This window comes from Acipenser ruthenus, chromosome 32, assembly GCF_902713425.1.
Source record: "Acipenser ruthenus chromosome 32, fAciRut3.2 maternal haplotype, whole genome shotgun sequence".
Taxonomy (NCBI): domain Eukaryota; kingdom Metazoa; phylum Chordata; class Actinopteri; order Acipenseriformes; family Acipenseridae; genus Acipenser; species Acipenser ruthenus.
The window spans coordinates 13408884-13430981 of NC_081220.1; the positions used below are offsets into that span (position 1 = coordinate 13408884).

The 22098-nt window shown below is 42.9% G+C and overlaps 1 protein-coding gene across 6 annotated transcripts in view; it reads left to right on the top strand.

Annotated features, from left to right (window-relative positions):
• The window catches only part of LOC117965145 (semaphorin-4A-like), a 32324-nt gene that overhangs the window by 227 nt on the left and 9999 nt on the right, over positions 1-22098 (top strand). The window contains exons 1-5 of one of the 6 annotated variants that reach the window (XM_059006021.1): positions 777-975; positions 6200-6367; positions 11682-11922; positions 21198-21358; positions 21615-21677. In XM_059006021.1, the coding sequence (XP_058862004.1) occupies positions 11826-11922; positions 21198-21358; positions 21615-21677 (321 nt within the window). In that variant the 5' untranslated portion in view covers positions 777-975; positions 6200-6367; positions 11682-11825. Of the gene's footprint in view, positions 1-776; positions 1209-6199; positions 6368-10230; positions 10736-11681; positions 11923-21197; positions 21359-21614; positions 21678-22098 lie in introns of those variants that run through there. The other 5 variants (XM_059006016.1, XM_059006015.1, XM_059006020.1 and 2 more) reach the window with 5 other exon arrangements.

The following is a 22098-nucleotide window of genomic DNA, read 5'->3' on the forward strand; positions in this document are numbered from 1 at the left end:
ATTTCAATTCCCACACGAATCTGTAATATCGTGAACCATTTTGATTTGCCAAATACTTGGGGTTCTCTGATTCCCAAGTATTTGGGAATCAGAGAACCTCCATACCATAGACCAAAATACAGAATGGACACATTTCTACTTCCCTCAGCTTTATCCACTAAGCCACACAACTTCCCTCCCTCTCAGTCCCTAAACTCTACCCTAATCTAGGCCACACTGCTTCCCTCCCTCCCAGTCTCTCAGCTCTAACCACTAGGCAGCTTCCCTCCCTCTCAGTCCCTAAACTCTACCCTAGTCTAGGCCACACTGCTTCCCTCCCTCCCAGTCTCTCAGCTCTAACCACTAGGCAGCTTCCCTCCCTCTCAGTCCCTAAACTCTACCCTAATCTAGGCCACACTGCCTCCCTCTCTCCCAGTCCCTCAGCTCTAACCACTAGAGCTACATTGCCTCTCTTGCTCCCAGTAAACTATAACCACTAAGTCACACTGTATCCCCTCTCTTCCTCCCAGTCCCTGAACTCTAACCACTAGGCCACGCTGCTTCCCTCAACACATCACTCAGTTCTAACCATTAATCAGTTGTAACCAAGCAGCAAGTTCTGCTTATTTTGCAAAACCACAAAGCCGTGCCTCCTCCTGCTGTGGCGGTGGAGCGCCCCCTGGCACCGTCCTGCAGCAGCTGCAGACTCTTCGGGGTTTGCACCCAACCTGAGCTGCGCCCACAGAGACCTGGCGCGTCTTGACTACAAATACTGTATCATCCACAGAGCGTGTCTGCGCGTCAGGCGTGGGGAAACGCAAGCGCCAGCTGTCGTGTATTTAGATAAACCGTGTGCAGTGTGCAGGGGAGAAAAGAAACCTGCTTAGAAAAAAAGCAATACACCAGCCGTGAGATTGACTAAAAGTGCAAGAGGAGGCGGAATTGCTCAGTGACACTCTTTATCGTTTCAATCATTGTGGAGTGATTTTCGGCGTGGTAAGGATTCGGCGGCTCAGACAGACCTGGGGGTTACCGTGTGAAGCTGAGCCGAGAAAAGAAACAGGATTGGAATACAATTGAACACACCATTTTTTATAATAAATAATACAAAATAACGTTAGTGAAGACAGCAACGATTCTGAGGTATGAGAGAGAGGGCGTGCCTCTAAAAGCTTTATCAGGAAAGCGTGTTATGCTATGGACAGAAAACGCACGTCTGTTTTCATACAGTAAGCTACCCTATATTTCTTTTGCATTTCTTTCTTGTATATCTCTGTCACTGCGTTTTTATGTAAATGTGAATTTTGAAATGACGGTTCGGTTTCAAGACATAAACGGGAGTGGTAATGTTGGTGTTAGGCGTGGTTACGCAATATCCGTGATGAGGTCGGTAGTTCTAACACGGTAATAATTCTAAACACCAATTTCATTGACTCCTGATCTCTGGATGGGCTAATTTTTAGTTACTATATAAGACATAAATTAGTAGTATTAGTATTACTTAATAGTAGTGATATTATTATACACGGAATGTGGTTGCCATGGCACCGAGATTGAATAGCTGTGGCGGTTCACGCCTTTTTATGGAAAAGCGGCTATCGAGCGACGCGTGCTAAATATAATAATCATTTTATTAGTATTACACGTGGATTATTATTTTACGACTTTGTTTTCTGACGTTCACATGCATAATTCTGGAAGAGTATTGCTATTTATTGTAGTAACTACCTCGCTCTGAATTTATAGTGCCCGGGGGTGATGGGATCGTTTGAGTGACGTGATAGAGTCAGACAATGAACCTAATATGTATCACAATTAAAACAAAGGCTATTAATCATACTCTTCAATAATGCACAAAAAATTGACATAGTTACATTTTTGGCCAAAGTGATGTGACCTCATAAGAGAAAGTTTACAAACGAGAGGAGGCCCTATTCAGCCCATCTTGCTCGTTTGGTTGTTAGCAGCTTATTGATCCCAGAATCTCATCAAGCAGCTTCTTGAAGGATCCCAGGGTGTGTTCAGGATCCTGACTCAAACCATTGCTCTCTCAAGATCTAGTGTTTTTTTTTTACAGTTGCGTTTCTGTCAAAACAGATCTACAAGCTCCCCTCCTTTTGTTTGAAACACGGTACTGTATTTGACCATTTTCTTTACATGCCTGACAGAAAGCATACCATATCTACCGTTATTGGACTACAGTGTCATAAATCTCATGAGTATTAGAAGTTTTCAGCAGCTTGGCGTATTAATAACTCATTGATAATTGCTGAGAGACCTGGCAAAAAAAAAAATTGTCCTCCCTCAAGATTATACCCCATTTGCATTTGCAAAGCCCCAAACCAGTTCCATTTCCACCATTCAGTTTGCAAGTCCATACTGGAACCAGGCTGTGAAACTGATTCCCAGTTTCCATTGTCACCAGCGGGGTGTGTGGGCCACTGTCCATTAACTGAGCTGGGAAACTCAACAATCTGAATCTGGCTGAACAAAGCTGTCGCTAAGGATCGATGCAATCCAGGTTCGCAGTGCTGTTTGTGGTATTATAGACACAGAGACCACCAAGCTCATTTCATCATCTAAATTGCATCCCAGCCCCTAGCCTCCAGAGGTGAACGAGCCTGAGATTGATTGACCTTTTCCAATACGTCCAGCAGCATGCCTCTTACACCAGCAATACCCTGCTGTTTATGACACACTGCACCGTACACTACATTGTACCCTTTAAAGGTGTGCCATGCATTTTCTCTTATTAGCTTTCATATCATTATAGATTACTGGCACTCCTTTTGTAGTGTTGAGAATATTTTGATTATTCTGTCACCTTTATTCAGTACAGGGATGGAAATAAGACTCCTATTGCATAGCGGTTTCACCCATTCCTGGTTTTACTAGGAGCTTGATCAGCCACAGTGTGTAGGTAACAAGCTCATGTATGTCTTATGTAACCAGGAATGGATCAAACCGCTATGCAATGGGAGTTTTATTTCCATCACTGAACCCGTTCCAGGTCATCTTTTGTGCTCCCCTGCAGCAGACAGTACAATCTCCAGGGTAGTACTGGTATCCAGGACTGGGTACAGTTTCTAAACCCTGCATAAAGTCACCAGTACAACACTGATCCCCAGTTAATAAGCAGCACAGAATGAATTGAAACAAACTGTTCCAGTGATACGCCAAAGCAGAATGATTAACAAACGGAAACTTGGCACCCCTGGTTAGTACTGTTCGTATTGTGGATCTGAAAGCCGCACAGTGCTCTTGTGTAATGGGGTGATCGGGGTTCTTCATCTTTGGCTGTTGTAATGAAATGCTTCGCTGGCTTGCTGGCTGTGTAATTCGGGTCATGAGCCAGGCTGGCTGGGTAGCATTGCATTGAAAAGCAAACAGAAACAAGCTGCCCATTGTAATTCGAAATGCCCCAGGGGGTCAGGCAAGAGCTCTCCGTTTAAACACGTCAGTGATGGTGAACCGTCGCTGCAAATCTGTCTGTAGAGACCTGTAAATGCTGCAAGTGAAAACCAATCTGTGTGTGCTGGGTTTCACATACAACTTAGGGATTCCCATGGGAAAATAATAAATATATATATATATATATATATATATATATATATATATATATATATATATATATATATATATATATATATTTCGTAACAGCGCCCCCTAAGGATCAGCTGAGCTTAGTCATAGCCCCCTTGCCACAGAAAATAAGAAAAATTAAGAATTATTGCCCATTAACAGTGCAGATAATTAACATCAATTGTTCATTGATGTTACCGTTGAGAAACACTGGTATTGAACCTTTGTTCTGTGTTCACCAAGTTGGCTTTTTTTTTTTTTTTTTCAAATCCCTGAATAAAACTCTTTTTGAGAACCCCAGGTTCTGGATCGCCCTTTGTGGAACGCTGTTGAAATGATCGAATTTAAAGAAACAAACACAAGAGGCAACTTTTAAAAGCGCCTTTTTTTTAAGTGTCGCTGGCACCGGACTGTTTGTGAAGAGGGAAGGTGCAACTGCAGGTCAGATCCAGTGTTTTAAACAGAGAGGAGCAGCCTGTGATCCTTGGCAGGGCTGGTGTAACCAGAGCAAAGAAGCCGTAACCATGGCAACCTCGTGGGGCCCACACTGCGATCAAAGCCTTCTGTCAACTGATCCCTGGAGACTGCCTCTGAAGATTTTTACAGCTGCTTTTCTGTCAAAACAACTCGGCAGACATTTGTTTGAAATACTGTATCTGACAGCCTGCCATATTAAAAACTAATTGAATGAATTGCTGAGAGACTGGAGGGGGAAGCAGTGTGGCCTATTGATTAGAGCTGAGAGACTGGGAGGGAGTCTGGCGGTTACAGCTGAGACTGGGAGGGAGGCAGTGTGGCCTAGTGGTTAGAGCTGAGAGACTGGGAGGGAGTCTGGCGGTTACAGCTGAGACTGGGAGGGAGGCAGTGTGGCCTAGTGGTTAGAGACGAGTGACTGGGAGGGAGTCTGGCCGTTACACCTGAGACTGGGAGGGAGGCAGTGTGGCCTAGTGGTTAGAGCTGAGAGACTGGGAGGGAGTCTGGCGGTTACAGCTGAGACTGGGAGGGAGGCAGTGTGGCCTATTGATTAGAGCTGAGAGACTGGGAGGGAGTCTGGCCGTTACACCTGAGACTGGGAGGGAGGCAGTGTGGCCTATTGATTAGAGCTGAGAGACTGGGAGGGAGTCTGGCCGTTACACCTGAGACTGGGAGGGAGGCAGTGTGGCCTAGTGGTTAGAGACGTTTTAGTGCGTTATCTGTAACGTCAAAGACAGTTCTTCACCATTTTCCGCCCATTATAAATACAGATAATTCAGCTACGCAATGATAAGGGCAGCAAAGAAAATGACACTGAAGCAAATAAATGTTGTACTTTTAAAGCATTCCAGTATGCCAGGTAATGTTCTGTGCTTAAGTGAGGAGGAATACAAAACACATTTTAGAGAATGGCGAGTTCCCAAAGAACAAAACCCCAGAATAAAGCCTGTGTGTTTCCAGAGGGAGGAGTCCTCTTGCTGAACTGGCAGAAACCCTGTCCGGTTTATTTAGAGGCACGAGTGTGTCTCGGATGTTTCTGCCAGGTAAACGCTTTTCTCTGGAGGGTGGGAGGGAGTAAGCAGTGTGATCTACAGCAGGGCATCCCAACCCTGGTCCCGGGGTCCCCCCCCTCTGTGTCTGCCTGTTGCCATTCCAGCTGAGCTCTCAATTAACTAAACCCTTCATTGAATTAATAATTTACTTAATTAGACCTTTTTACTTGTTCTCCACTTCAGCAGTAGCAGATTTCAAGTTTGATGTTTTATAGTAACTTGAAATCTGCAACTTTTTCGGAACAATTAAAAAGCAAATTTGTTCGATTAAGAGTCTAGTTAAGCAGTGATGGAAATAAGACTCCCATTGCATAGCTTTTTGAGCCATTCCTGGTTTTACTAAGAGTTCAATAAGACACACACGAGCGTGTTACCTATACACTGTGGGCTGATCAAGCTCCTAGTAAAACCTGGAATGGGTGAAACTGCTATGCAGTAAGAGTCTTATTTCCATCCCTGTGTTTGTAATTGTGAGCTCAGTTTAATCCAAACCAGAAGACACAAGGGGTCCCCAGAACCAGGGCTGGGAACCACTGCGCTAGAGGTTCGACCGGTGGGACGGAGAGGGTGGCACTGCAGCCTTGTGGTTAGAGCTGAGAGACTGGGAAAAATAAAGATCAATTGAATAGCTTTGGCTCTCTGCAGTTAATTATTGATCCTTTCCTTTGTTCTCTATTAGTAATAAATATTCGTTGAGCAGCAATCTCTCTAGTGAACACTAGGTGGTAGTGTTGAGTGTGAATTAAAGTTACATCTTTAGCTAACATTTTGCGCTGTGAATGAAGGTAACGTTTTGGGTTTCTGTATTGAAATCTGTACGGTGGGAGACTAGCTAGCTTGGTAGGGTGACGTGATGATCCGCACCAGCCGTTGTTTTATTGAATTTTGAAATCGGAGCCTCACGTATATATTCTAGCACAAGAAATGGTGTGTTTTCAATTGGATTTGAAGACTTCAGGTGAATTGCTACAGGCTTCATGGTTTTACAGCTTGCTTTTTAATAGCAATATTAGGTGTAATAATACAGCATGTTTAAATTGTATGTGAAGGCTTTTATGAAGTTTAATAATATTAGTCGATGCATAACAAGTGTTTTTTTAATCCATTCTCAGATGCCCTGGCAGTAAACGTGTTCAGTGAAACTCTCTGGCATGGCTTCCTTGCTTATCTGATGTTTTAATTTAGTTGACGGCTGGACTCTTACCAGACCACAGTCACTGTGAAACAGGAAGGATCCTCATACCGCTGAGCTCTGCTTCCTCTTCAATTCACAGAAGCAGGTATATTTATATGACCATAAAAAAAAAAGAATTTGCTTCCAGTAATGAACCGGACCCCTGTATCAATAACTGCCATGACTGAGATGCTGAAACCCACTGCCTTGCACACTGCAGCCCAGTACTCTAACCACTGAGCTACTCAAAACCACTGCCTGCCACGCTGCAGCCCAGTACTCTAACCACTGAGCTACTCAAAACCACTTCCTGCCACACTGCAGCCCAGCCCTCGAACCACTGAGCTACTCAAAACCACTGCCTTCCACACTGCAGCCCAGTACTCTAACCACTGAGCTACTCAAACCCACTGCCTTCCACACTGCAGCCCAGCCCTCGAACCACTGAGCTACTCAAAACCACTGCCTGCCACACTGCAGCCCAGCACTCTAACCACTGAGCTACTCAAAACCACTGCCTGCCACACTGCAGCCCAGCACTCTAACCACTGAGCTACTCAAAACCACTGCCTGCCACACTGCAGCCCAGCCCTCGAACCACTGAGCTACTCAAAACCACTGCCTTCCACACTGCAGCCCAGTACTCTAACCACTGAGCTACTCAAAACCACTGCCTGCCACGCTGCACCCCAGTACTCTAACCACTGAGCTACTCAAAACCACTGCCTGCCACGCTGCACCCCAGTACTCTAACCACTGAGCTACTCAAAACCACTGCCTGCCACACTGCAGCCCAGCCCTCGAACCACTGAGCTACTCAAAACCACTGCCTTCCACACTGCACCCCAGCACTCTAACCACTGAGCTACTCAAAACCACTGCCTTCCATACTGCAGCCCAGCCCTCTAACCACTGAGCCCTTCTATCAAGCGACCTCTGCAATGCACGCAGATGAAGAGCAGATTAAAAACCGCGGCAATAACGGTACTTTATAATGTGACAGCTTGCTCTCACTTGCAAAGTGATTCCTGTTTAAGAGCCTTGCTGCAACTGAGCCACAAAAGGTTTTAAAACGCTGTTCTGAAATTCCAAAAAAAAAGAAGCGATACTGCAACAGAAAAAAGAAAGGGAATAATACAGAAAGGAAACTCATTAATACCAGTGTCACTTGCACGCCATTTAACAGTCATGGTGTCTTATACAGAAACACTGTGAGTCATAGAAAAACTCGAATATTTGGGGTTTATCTAAGACTTGCTGTGTTGAGTTATTTCTTCCTAGACTTGAGTGCTAATGCTCACTGAAGCGTGCTCTAGCTCAATGTGAAAAACCATTAACTTGGCACACTTAAGTCAAGTGAGCACTTAGTATTGTTGTACCCACAGCAAACCACAGGTCCTGTTCTGAGAAACAGATTCTCAATCTCGCTTCCAGTTACCACACAGCCCCTGGTCAACAGGTTTTTTTTTTTTCTTTTTGTTATGAGTGTTATCACTGGTATAGGGTGATATATGACATATGACAGTCATTTGAAACAGGTAACAGGAGCTGTTCTTGCAGAATATCGAGAAGTGGCTGGCCGTCTTTGAGCCATGACTGATTGCTCAAGCCACAGGTTCCTGATGAAATTAGTGTAAAAGCTAGCAGAATGGAAAGGACCAAGGGAGCTTGCTTGCATGCATGCATATATATATATATATATATATATATATATATATATATATATATATATATATATAATGACTCCTATGCACTAATACCATATTAATTCATGAGTTTGATATATTATGCAACAGGGAAGAAAAGGTTCATGCATATTATTTATTGTATCCTTTTAAAAGTGAAAATGTTCTTTAATAGCTCAGGAGTAAAGTCTTTGTGAACAGGATCCATTGTTTGTATTCAAGTAGCATCCATGCACTTTCCTTACCTGTTTCACGCAATATAAAGTTTTAAACAAAAAACACAGAAATATTACCTCCACCAAAAACATGTACCCTGCGGGTCTTTCCAGCACGACTAGCAATTATTTATTTCCTTAATCTTTAATCTTTCTCCTCTCTCTCTCTCTCTCTCTCTCTGTCCATCTATCTATCTATCTATCTATCTATCTATCTATCTATCTCTCTATCCCTCTATCTCTCTATCTATCTATCTCTCTCTCTGTCTCTATCTATCCCTCTATCTCTCTCTATCTATCTATCTATCTCTCTCTCCCGTCTATCTCTCTCTCTCTCTCTCTCTCTCTCTCTCTCTCTCTCTCCTTCAACACCCACCCAGGTCAGCAAACGCTGCGGGTTCATATACACGTGCTCATCTCCAGATTAGCAAACGCTTTTTCATTCTGGAGTTGACCACACTCTGCACGAGACTTTTATAGCTGCTGACATCGTCTCTGACAAACTACATTCAGCTGTAACAAAATAATACAATGCAATCGTCTTTTTAAACCCCCAAACAGTGCATTTAAATCATGCGCTACATTTCTTTTTGAGTCATAATACAATCCAACCCCACAAGAATACATTTCTCCGCAGGGCTGTTCTGCCCTGCTACAAGAAGACAACGCGTTTCTGTAACTCATAATGACAGCACAGTCTCAGGGGTTTCAAAGGAATTGCAGCAATATCAAGAGACTAACATGCTAGACATTTATTTTTAATTTAGAATGTCTAATTGTGTTCCTCTTACCACAGAAATTCCCCACCACAACTCAGGAGAACTGTAGGTCAGTGGTTGTCCTTTGCTCCCCTCTCCCCTGCCCTCTCCCTCTCTCTCTTTCACTGGACAGAGGCCAAGAAGCGTCTGCTCTTAGTTCTCCTTTGCTACTTTCAAAGCGTAACCAGTCATCCCACCAGCTTTCCCTTCTTGTTTTGAGGGCACTTTGCAGATCAGTTTCAACTAGAGCTGTTCAGGTATAGATGAGCCTCCTGTTAAGCTCTGTTTAGTGATTCACTTGCAAACGTTTACCGCAGTATACCACGCAGATACATGACAAGGTGCAGCAAAGCATGAAAAACACAACAAAGTAAGTTAAAGCATGAAACAGCCTGGCTAGTAAGCGTCTAATACAAAAAAAAAGACTACTGTGTCAATTTTATAAAGGTTACCCTAAAGATAGCACAGCAATCAGGAGGCTATTTTACTCTGGTAGAGTGTGGGGCTGGCAGAGTCGAAGGGTCACATTGGCACATGATTTGAGCGGAATGAGAGGGAGGCAGTTTAGTGCCCAGCTGGTAAAGGCAGATTTGGAGGAAAATGATATATTGGGGCAGCAGACCCCAGAATCACTTGATTGCAAACATTATTACATGGTAAGTGTAATGTATTTAAAAAGTACATTTGAAGCTATATTCTAACTCTCTACTCTCTGCCTGTGCTGCTTCCCTCTCCTCTGTCCTAATTCTCCTCGACTTCTTTTCGGCCATTGACTCAGTCACCCACTCTATTCTCCTGTCCTCCCTCGCTGACCTGGGACTCTCCACCACTGCTCTTGCCTGGTTCTCCCCCTACCTCTCCGATCGCACGTACCGGGTGTCCTAGCGTGGCTCACCCTCTGTCTCTTGCTCTCTTTCGACAGGTGTCCCCCCCAAAGCTCAGTTCAGGGACCCCTCCTGTTTTCTCTCTACACCCGCTCGCTGGGTCCCCTCATCTCCTCCCATGGCTCCTCGTATCATTTCTATGCTGACGATGCAAAGATCTTCCTCTCTTTTCCCCCCTCAGACATTTCTCGGCATGCATCTCGGCCATCTCCTCCTGGATGCGCTCGCATCATCTCAAACTCAACCTCTCCAAATCAGATCTCCTTTTCTTCTCCCTCTCTTCCTCCCCCACCGCTGGTTTCTCTATTCCTTTTGAATCCACCCCCTTCTCTTCTTCCTCTTCCACCAAGAACGTCGGTATCACCCTCGACGGCTCCCTCTCCTACTCTCAGCACATCTCTGAAGAGTGTGTCTGTGAGGTTTCTCTTGCGTGTGTCAGCATGGATCTTCTGTGCAACGTACAGTGGAATCCGCAGCTCGTGAATGTTTCACACTGTTGAACATCAGGAGCTGAGATATGGAGAGAGCTGCTGGATGCAGTGACAACCTGAGTTTGATGCTTGATGTTTTGACCTTCCTGTGTCGTGTTCACAAGAGACAACAGGGATGGTGGTACAGCATTTTGCTGAGGTCCTCGCTTGAATGACCCATCGCATCACCTCAAACTCAACCTCTCTAAATCTGACCTCCTTTTCTTTCCCTCCTCCTCCTCCTCCCCGTCCTCTGATCTCTCTATCTCCGTTCCTCTGGAATCTACCACACTCTCTCCCTCTTTCTCCACTAAGAACCTCGGAGTCACCCTGGACCCCTGCCTCTCTTATTCCCAGCACATCTCCACTCTGGCACGCACTTGCCGATTCTTCCTGAGCAACATCCGAAGAATCCGACCCTTCCTCACCAACTACGCCACCCAGCTCGTGGTCCAGTCCCTGGTACTCTCACGCCTAGACTACTGCAGCTCGTATTTTGTCATATACTTGTACTTGCTAGAACCAAAGTCATTGTATTTATCTTGCTCTTAATTGTATTATTACTTGTACTGTGATTCTTGAAATGTATTTTTGTTTACGACTGTAAGTCGCCCTGGGTAAGGGCGTCTGCTAAGAAATAAATAAATAATAATAATAATAATAATAATAATAATAATAAATGAGAATGTTCTGTTGAACATTTCTCTGCGCACGACTTGTGCTGTCAAATGCATTGCATCACTATCATGGTCACATGATAAGAGCACCAGCAATGTCATCATCAAATGAGAGAAGTAGACCTCTCCCCTGTGAATGTGCCCTTAGATCAGGAAACAGATAGTAATCTGTTTTTCATTCTCATAGTGTGAATTCGTACCTCAAAACCAGCACCCAGCTGTTCAAGATGGGCCTTGTACATGTGTGCTAGATCAGCTAGCTGGAAGACTGGGGAAACTGTCATGCATTTATTATTATTATTATTATTATTAATTTCTTAGCAGATGCCCTTATCCAGGGCGACTTACAATTGTTACAAGATATCACATTATTTTTACATACAATTACCCATTTATATGGTTGGGTTTTTACTGGAGCAATCTAGGTAAAGTACCTTGCTCAAGGGTACAGCAGCAGTGTCCTCCACCTGGGATTGAACCCACGACCCTCCGGTCCAGAGCCCTAACCACTACTCCACACTGCTGCCCCATAAAATGCACAATACTTTTGCTTATGAGCTGTACTATTATCTGTAATGTGATATTCTGTAATGAGATATTTTGTAATGTGATACTTTGTACCATGATATTTTGTATAGTCATCCTGGATAAGGGCGTCTGCTAAGAAATAAATAATAATGATAGATGGCTTCTGTTACAGACATGTTCAGTTGGCTTTCTCCCCTCCCCAGGTGCTGAAGCAATCACTTCTGAGATGACGGCTATCGGAAGTGATAGGAAGTTGCACAGTCTCGGTTGTGCTGCGTTGCACACAGACACTCTCTCTTCCTCTCTGTGATTAGAGACGCAACTGGATCCATTCTGTGGACTGCAACATGGCTCTCAGGCTTGTAGCGTGTGGTGTGTTTCTGCACATGGTCTTCCTGCAAGGAACCTGGACCAACATCATCCCAAGGATAACGTTCTCCAACAGTGAGTATTTCCTTTTTAAATTAAAAAAAAGTCTTAAATTGATTTAACGCTGTGTGTTAGGGGTCCATAGAAACCTATAGAGGACAAATGGGTCACACTGGGTAGGAAATGTGAATGCTATTAAAGTTGCCCACTAAATTGCAGAACCACTGTGGTTATCATTCTTGTGTCCAAAAGTTTGGTTGCTTGACTAAAGTTTTTTTCATTTCATTCGGACATTGAGGTGCAGAAGGTTTGGTTAAGTCCGATGGAATATGGCACGGTGAATCAGGGTAAAGATCTGTGTAGCGCGGTGAGCGCATGGTCTTCCATTCTGAAGTATTAGGGCAGCAGTGTGGAGTAGTGGTTAGGGCTCTGGACTCTTGATCGGAGGGTCGTGGGTTCAATCCCTGGTAGGGGACACTGCTGCTGTACCCTTGAGCAAGGTACTTTACCTAGATTGCTCCAGTAAAAACCCAACTGTATAAATGGGGAATTGTATGTAAAAATAATGGGATATCTTGTAACAATTGTAAGTCGCCCTGGATAAGGGCGTCTGCTAAGAAATAAATAATAATGTACTTGACAAACATTGGGAATTACAGGCAGATTCTGTAAAATCTTCGTGAAATACGCTTAAAAATAAGATATTGTAGTAAATTGAATGTTCATGGAGTGCTGTAGTTTTTGTTTACAGCTATCCTCGTGAGTGAAATAACCACAGCATGCTGCAGACTTCTGTCTGTAAAATAAACATGTAAAATAAACAAACATGTAAAATAAACAAGTACAGAGTATGGAATGTTTCAACCTAAATTAAGCAGCTGACTTTGAGCAATCACTTTCCTTAGCTTTGCTTAGCGTTGCAGTGTAATTTGCAACAATGCGATTGCAAGTTATTTCCCTAAATGATCCAGTAAAAAAAAAAAAATTCACTAATACCAAATTATTCAAAGCTCGGTATTTTGTATGATATGTGACACTAACCCATTGAAGCATGATGCAGTCTTGATGAAATGTGACGAATCATATTAATAAAAGGATGGTGAAAGCAGGTGCATAAACATTAAAGCATGTTTAACACTTACTTAAGGAAAGAACTGAAAGGCTTTTCCACTTGAGTTAGCTGCTTGGAGTTTTACCTCCTGTGTAAAGAACTGCAACTACCATGAAGCTCGATTCAAAGTGAAAAGACAAAGCAGATGCATGTTAAAACGATTCCAAAGATATTGACGAGCCGGGGATTTAAGCATGTTCACAATACAGAGCACAGATCTGCCTGCCAAATAAACCCTAAAACAGAATAATCACAGACACTGGGGAAGATGTTCTGCCTCCACTTTCCCTCCCCCAAGGGAGGTCATAAAAATTAGGGTCAAATAAGTTCATGAAAAATGCCAGATTTTTCTAGTTTTGTTACGTGTGGAAACAAACTTTGCATTAGTTAAAAAGGTTACGAAAAATCCTACCCGTTGCCAGGCAGGAAGTATTGCAGTCTGTGTGCGTCATGGAATTTGAAAGTTTGATAGAGCAGGATGCTGGCACCCAGCGCTCCAGTTAAGGTTTGAGGTCTGGGAGGTAACGTACTCTAATTTTAACACTGAGAGAGTAAAATGTATTTTCAGGGGTTAAAATGCAACATTACCTCGTAGTCATGAGTAATCTGGATAAATACTGTACAATCTTTAATGTTAACGGGGTAGGCATGTTAAAACTTCAATATCAAGCCATACAGATAAATAAAATAAGGAAATGCATTAGTCAGTTATAAAACACTTTGTTTAATATTATAGGCACCTTTATTTGGTGGTTGCCTCTGACGATGGTTCCAGTTGGATTTGTAGCTGGACTGGGGTGTCACGCTTCAGCCTGTGTAGCTTTGAATTTGTTTTATTCTTACTGTGATTGGCTGGAAAGACAGCAGGGCTAGCCAGAGATTGGATAATGTTTGTTGGGTTGGTTTTTCTTGTCTACAGATTCCTGGTAACTGAAGACATTGCATTCTGGGAGATGTAGTTGTTAGTGGAAGTTTTAGGGGAGGCAGACAAGCTTTGCAGCAAAATTGCAATGTGTATTTTTCCACATTAAATTTAGTGTGTATTTCGGATTTTTTAATGCGTAAAAACGGCCGGTACTCAGCTTATCTGGACCGCTGCTGGCACCCAACCATTTTCCATCTTTTAAAACTTTTAAGAATATTCATTTTTAAACGCTGAAATTGAACCGCATTTTTTAGAACTTCAGGGACAGATGTTTTGAGTAGAAGCCTTCATTGAAGACACTGAAAAAGGCTCCAAATTAGAAATGCAGAAGTCAGATATAAAGATGACTAGAAATGCTAAATCAACTCAAGCTTTTCCATTGACAACGCTCTTAAACTGGCCCTGGAACACATTCTTTCAAAATGCAAACTTTTATTCTTTGGAATTCGCTGAAAAAAATATAATTCTTTACAACATAAAAAGAAAGCCTTGGGAACAAAACAAACCTGGTGACAAATTCTCTGTTAAGGAAAGGAGAGCACTCTTCTGTAAAAATCTGAAATACGCACTAAATTTGATGTGGAAAAATACACATTTCAATTTTGGTTTGCTTTGGCTGAAATCTTTGATACAGCCATTTATAAATCATATGAACGAATACGAACATGGTCATTTTCACCACCAAATACGTTTCAAGTCGTGTTAGGTCTGATATTGGAGTATCTGTCACAGCACCAGTTTAAAAGTGTAATCTGTTAACAGAGATTGACATCCGAAGTGAATATCGCCCATTATTATTATTATTATTATTTATTTCTTAGACGCCCTTATCCAGGGCGACTTACAATTGTTACAAGATATCACATTATTTTTACATACCCATTTATACAGTTGGGTTTTTACTGGAGCAATCTAGGTAAAGTACCTTGCTGAAGGGTACAGCAGCAGTGTCCCCCCACCTGGGATTGAACCCACGTCCCTCCGGTCAAGAGTCCAGAGCCCTAACCACTACTCCACACTGATATTATGATCGGTACTTTATAACTGTTAATATGAGTTTTATAATAAATAGAGGAAGAACTCATCTCTTAGCCAGCTGCGTGTAAATCTCTAGACTGTGACTCTTCTTTAATTCTCACACTTTCATGCCTCTCTTGCTGTGTTCTTGTGGCATCCTCTTCAAGACTCTCTTGATCTCAGCCTTTGATGATTTCCTGTTTGTAAAACTTCCCGCAACCCACTTTGTCTCAGTAAAGCGCAACGTGTCTCGCACTATTATATGCAGCTTATTACCTTCGAATGCAGGCCTGTCTGCGTGACACATGCATGAGCAATCAGACGCCTCCGCCATGCAAACCCGTGCTGGCTCCTGATTACAGACTCCTTCAGTTATTTATTTTTTGAACTCCCTCGTTTGTTCGCTTGTAGTCTGATCTTGTCTGAAGCTTAATAAGATGGATCCTGGTCAGTACTTGAATGTGGCTCCTCCAAGGAAAAAATCAGGTGTCACTTTGCATGAAGTGGTCTTGGTGGCTCAGTTGGTGTTATTATTATTATTATTATTATTATTTATTTCTTAGCAGACACCCTTATCCAGGGCGACTTACAATCGTAAGCAAATACATTTCAAGTGTTACAATACAAGTAATACAATAAGAGCAAGAAATACAATAACTTTTGTTCAAGCAAAGTACAAGTGTGACAAACCACAATTCAATAATACAGCAGATAAGTGATAGTTACATCAGGATATGATTAAATAGTGATAGTTACATCAGGGTATGATTAAATACAAAGTACTACAGGTTAAACACTTGGCAGATTACAGTATTCTGAAGTACAGGATTAAATGCAGTAAAATAGGGGGCAGATAAGAGCAAAATAAAGCACATTTACATGAAGGGTGATAGTGTCCCAGGATACAACAGAGGAGTTCTACAGGTGCTGTTTGAAGAGGTGAGTCTTAAGGAGGCGCCGGAATGTGGTCAGTTGATGGCTCAGTTGACAAACTTTGACAGTAATATTTCTCAACGTCTTCAGTGCTGAAGACATTGTGAAAGACTTCTAGTCGAAATGTTTGCCATTGAATGTATCGAGCATATTTTGGTAATGTTGACCCAGGGGACTTTTTCGACCTGAAAAAAGAAACAAGGACCAGGGGTCACAAATGGAGATTAGATTCAGAACAGAAAATAGGAGGCACTTTTTTACACAGAGAATTGTGAGGGTCTGGAACCAACTCCCCAGTAATGTTGTTGAAGCTGACACCCTGGGATCCTTCAAGAAGCTGCTTGATGAGATTCTGGGATCAATAAGCTACTAACAACCAAACGAGCAAGATGGGCTGAATGGGGCCTCCTCTCGTTTGTAAACTTTTTTATGTTCTTATTATTAGGGTTAGGGTCAGTAGCTCTGGTAGGAGTGCGGGCGAGAGCCCTCAGTCTTACTGGAACCCCTCTCAGACATCATTGTTCTAGATTATACAGTGTGATCAGCTATTCCAGAGTATATGCCATGGCTGCAGCAGAGCCACTGTGCAGCAGAGGGAAGGTCTTGTGAAACAGGTGCATCATTAATCAGATGGGTCTGAGCTTGCAGAGGAAGGAAACAGGGAGAGTGAATTACAGGCACTGTCAGAAAACTCATTATTTTAACTCCTTCGTCGCCAACTGTATTACATTACCAGGGTTCGAAACTCGCACTAGCCCTGCACACACACACACACACCCATCCTGGGTTTCAGAGCCTCCCTTGTTCAGGTATATTATTGAAGTGATCAGGAGCCACGAGTTTGGACAATCAGCCCCCTACTAAATTTGTTCTGAATCAACTGATCTCCCTTCTCATCCCAGCATGAATAATTGTGTAGGGTAACTAGTAGGAGACAGCAATAACAATTTATTTAACATCAAACTCCTGGCTCCTGATCATTTTTAATCTGTGTTTGAAAATTGAAATATTTGTCCCAGCACTGCTAATGAGCAGAGGGTGAGAAACAATGGCGAGTGTTCCTTTAAGAGAAAGAGGAAGTACCTTCGATTGTGATTATTTCTGTGGTAGTTTGAACAGGATATTAGTTCATGCTAGCTGGCAGGAACCACAGACACTCAGCCAGACACACACACACACACAGCAAGACTCATCACACACACACACACACACAGAATTGAATTCAGAATTGAATCATTTTATATATATATATATATATAGGTTGAGAAAAGCTTAAAGTCTGTAGAGATAGCAAAAATAATACAATTCAATCTGGGAGCTTAACAAGACTCCCATGGAGGAGCAGTTTGAGCCAGTCCAGGTCAAAGGGCAGCTCAATAAGGATGAGGGTGCCATTGGTAAAGAATTATACCACAGTGGTAACATTTTCATATTTTGACATAACAATGGTATAGACACTGGTGACCCATTGTAGTGCAATTGGTCCCCTAGCTGTGTGCTACCATAGCAGGAGCACATCCTTGTCCCTTCGCGGTGCCTTTGCTGGTAATGCTGAGGTCTGCACATTCTAGGGTCTCTGCAGGTTTCCGCTGTGCTGAAGGAACTTGGACAGTGGTTTGCAGCGAGCAGCAGGGGCATTGCAACATTGAGGTGGTCTTGTTGTGATTATGAAAGCGATTTGGGAAGCAGTCAGCTGATTGTGGGAAAGTACCAGCGGTAACAGCGTTAAACAGCAAAAAGAGGGGGATTGTATGGAGAACTCGTTAGCCTCGCATGCCTTACATACCTGGGTTCGAATCAGGCTCGTTGCTCCAATTAGCCATTAGTCTGCAAGAGAAAAGCAACTCTCAACTTTGGCATGCATTTGGCACAAAGCTGCATGGAGTAATGGATCTCCTCCTAGCGGCTGTGTTAATAACACTGACATCAGCACAAGACTTCCCTCTCGGCTAGAGAGATCTTCAATGGGGAGACGTTGCTCTTTGAAGCGAATGGTTTGAGGCTCACATCCAGCCCTCGCCTCTCCATTCGGTTCAATGGGCTGAGATGCCAGCTCGCTTTTCATAGTTTGGTTCCAGTTACTGGGGAAATTAGGAAAAATCACTAACTGAAACCATTTGTATGCCCTAATAAAAGTTTCCCGCAGTAAAAGCATAGGTAAGCTTTGTAAAGAATGGCAAGGTATTTTGTAAAGCACATTAATAAACGTGGCAGACTAGAGAAAAGCATTGCAAAACTTCCCGTGGTGAACTTTTATAAGGGAGTTCCACAAACTCGCTTCATGTCAAACTCACCTTGAGCTCCACGGCTACAGGGAGCCTGAATGCTGCCATCTAGTGAAAATCAGAGGGAAGCACATTCAACGCCTTTTTACACAGCGTAGAAAAATAGACAGGAAGTTGGTTTAACTTCATCCTTACCATGAAGGATTTGAGAAACTTCAGTTAAAGCACTAGCGGACGAGAGGGCACAAATTGAAGCTGAGTAAAAGTTTACAACAGAAGGTAGGAAACAACCAGGTAAAGTATCTAAAACACCAAGCATTCAGCAAACAATGGAGCTCTGTCCTAATTATTATTATTATTTATTTCCTCGCAGACACCCTTATCCAGGGTGACTTACAGTTGTTACAAGATATCACATTATTTCACATATAATTACATTATTTTTTACACACAGTTACCCATTTATACAGTTGGGTTTTTACTGGAGCAATCTAGGTAATGTACCTTGCTCAAGGGTACAACAGCAGTGTCCCCTCACCTGGGATTGAACCCACGACCCTCCGGTCAAGAGTCCAGAGCCCTAACCACTACTCCACACTGCTGACCTATTAGATGCTAAGAAGGAACCAAATAGAAACCAAATAAGCTCTTGTTTTTTTATAAAGTCATGGTGGAAAGATATATATAATCAAATTGTTCACAATTGTGCATCGCAAGCATTGAAGTTTTAAGAAATCGAATGTTTTCTGCTTATGCAGCAGTAGTAACATCTTTTTCTGTGCGTCTAACATAGGCAGCTAGACTGCTAGACCATGAGATGAGGTGTTTTGTTAACCACAATTCTGTTCTCATTCAAAAAGACAGAAAACACCTGCCACAACACTGTCAGTGTAGGACCTCCATCTGCAGGCAGGGCTGTTTCTGATTCAATGTGTGCAATCTGCAGTGATTGTTCAAGTTGCTCTGGAGGGATACAGCCTTACAGCCTCAGTCGATGATGTTCGTTCATGGATTCAAACCCACACTAGCCCTGCAAAGTTGCGTTCCTCTGCCAGTCTAAGTTAGTACAGTTATTTCATTTGAATCTCTACGAGTCTCAGTGTTATTTTGCTGATCTAACCGCAATGCGATCTGTTTTTACTTTCCTAGGTATTAGGTTAGTTAGTGCGGAGGTTACTGCACTGTCTGCGTTCATAGTTACATCGAGACAGACGGTATTGTGTTACTTTTAAAATAGATACCTTGTCTGCTGTGGTTCTTGTAATGTTGGGTGGTTTTGTTGCATGTCAGTTATTCATGTAATCAAAGTAATTGCTAATGCTTTGCATACAGTAAGAGGATTATGGAGAATTCAAGCACATCTTACTGTCAACACTGTCTCCTGAAATGAAACTTTAAATTGATAGTATTCGGGACGCAAAGGGTTAAACACAATTATTGTGATGCATTTTAAATGTTCCGTCTCATCTCTTGCTCCCTGGAAGATTCCCATCATCACCAGCTTGACCTATTTGCTACAGATCTGAAATTTCCTTAGGACTGGTGTAGTGATGCCAAAACGCGTGTGTGTGTGTGTGTGTGTGTGTGTGTGTGTGTGTGTGTGTGTGTGTGGGTCAACCCTTATGAACGTTTCCTATACTCAAAGTGTAATAAAATACAATTAAATCATGGTAAAGCATAGGAAAGCATTGTAAAGCACAGAGAGGTATGTAAAAGCATAGGGAAGCATTGTAAAGCACAGAGAGGTCTGGTAAAGCATAGGGAAGCATAGTAAAGCACAGAGAGGTGTGGTAAAGCACAGGAAAGCATTGTAAAGCACAGAGAGGTCTGGTAAAGCATAGGGAAGCATTGTAAAGCACAGAGAGGTGTGGTAAAGCATAGGGAAGCATTGTAAAGCACGGAGAGGTCTGGTAAAGCATAGGGAAGCATTGTAAAGCACAGAGAGGTGTGGTAAAGCATAGGGAAGCATTGTAAAGCACAGAAAGGTCTGGTAAAGCATATAAAAAAATATCAAACCATGGTAAACTATGGGAAAACTGCAAAAATGCCACAGGGCAACTTAAAACTTTTTTATAAGGGAATGGTACCCAGACTTTCCAAAATGGAAATCAAATAAAATCTTATAAAGAGTAATTAGCTTTTTCATATCGTTGTCTTTTATGACTACCTTTTAACAGCTCAAACACAGTGCCGTGCCCACGTTTCCAAACGCGCTGTCATGGGTCGCAGTCACAATAAGAAACACTAACAATGACTGAAAACCACCATGAAAAGGTGCAGTTAAAAAACAGTCATAATAATATGATTAAGTGCCATCACTGGAGCTGATACAAGCGTTTGCTTATAAATAAGAACGCGGACGTTCCAATGCTGTGCAGGGTTGGACAGTCGGAGCAGATGAGCAGTTAGAGGGTTCGTGACAGCGGAGTTAAGATATATTATTTTACCAGTACATATACATGATGGTAACCATCAGCCTTCAAAGCAGCATCTACATCTGCAGCTCTCTATTTATAAATGCAGGTAACGTTGTAAACGACTGCTACAGGATGTCCTATATCTATATATATATATATATGTATGTATATATATATATATATATATATATATATATATATATATATACCGAGCATCAAAAGAAACTTATCACTATTATAACACATTTATATAAATAAAAAAGGTATATAAATGATGGCCACTGACGAAATGTTTTTGGTTTCTTTTTAATCACTCGATCATTCATCCTTGACCATGACACGCTTGAGTGACTATGACTGAAGCAGAGGCACTTAATCACCTCATTAGTGAGACAGTTGATTGGACGCTGGATATGGAGCGATTTCAGCTGTTGAATTGCAAGCTTGAATAAAAGCAATAAAGAAAATCACAGAAAAAAAAACATGCCACGTCTGTCGAGAGAGCAGCGCCTTCGTGCGATCGGCATGTTGGAGGCTGGACTAGGGGCAGCGTGCTGTGGCTCGCCGTCTTGGGTGCTCACAGCCAGCGATTTCAAACCTGGCGAGACGGTATAACCAGAGCACGCAGGCCAGTGTTCAGCAGGAACATTTGTCTCCATAGCGCGTTGCTGACGTCCTCCTCTGCAGTCTTTGTCTGATCCTTTTCTTTCTTTCTGTTCCAGGCCATCCCGGCCGAGTTCTGTACCGATTCAGCGACGGACGATTCCGGAACACCACCACGCTGTTGCTAAGCGACGATGGCGGAACGCTGTACGTGGGGGCTCGTGATGCCCTGCTCTCATTGGACGTGAGCCAGCGCGGCGCCATGACGATCAAGCACGAGGTGATCTTCCTTTGCAGTGACCTCCAAATGGTCAATGAAACTTTGCGTGACCATAGCTTCCTGCAGCACTGCCCCTAGTGGATGTAACCAGTACCGCATGTGTTTCTTACAGATGAATTTCCAGGATGTGATGACAAACCAAAAAAAGGCTACAGCGAATACATGAGTTTGGATAACGCCGATATTTCATATCCTGTTGTGTTTTTTTTCGGTTGTCTGCATGTATGTGAACTTTGTTTCTGGTTCTCTTTCCCAGCTCCCCTGGCCTGTCTTTGATGCGAAGATAAATGAATGTGCCTTGAAAGGAAAGAACCGTGAGGTAAGGCAGATGGAGCAGCTACAGTATGTGTTGTAACCAGCGCTTGAAATGGGGCGGTACTCCCCGGTACCACTCCTCAATTTCAAATATTTCAGTCTCGCCACTTCTGAATTTAAAACATTTGAGTAGCACTGTGGTGCTTATCACTGACTATCTGCCCGTTTTCTTTTCCAAACTGTCAGCTGCAATTATGTGACTTTGTAGTTGTTACTTTGTTGTCCCAGCAGCAGCTGCAAGGTTTACATCACAGCAGAGCACAGACTGCAACTCCCAGAGTGCATTGCAAAGCAGAGTGCACTGCAAAGCAACTGCAACTCCCAGAGTGCACTGCAAAGCAGCTGCACCTCCCAGAGTGCACTGCAAAGCAGCTGCACCTCCCAGAGTGCACTGCAAAGCAGCTGCAACTCCCAGAGTGCACTGC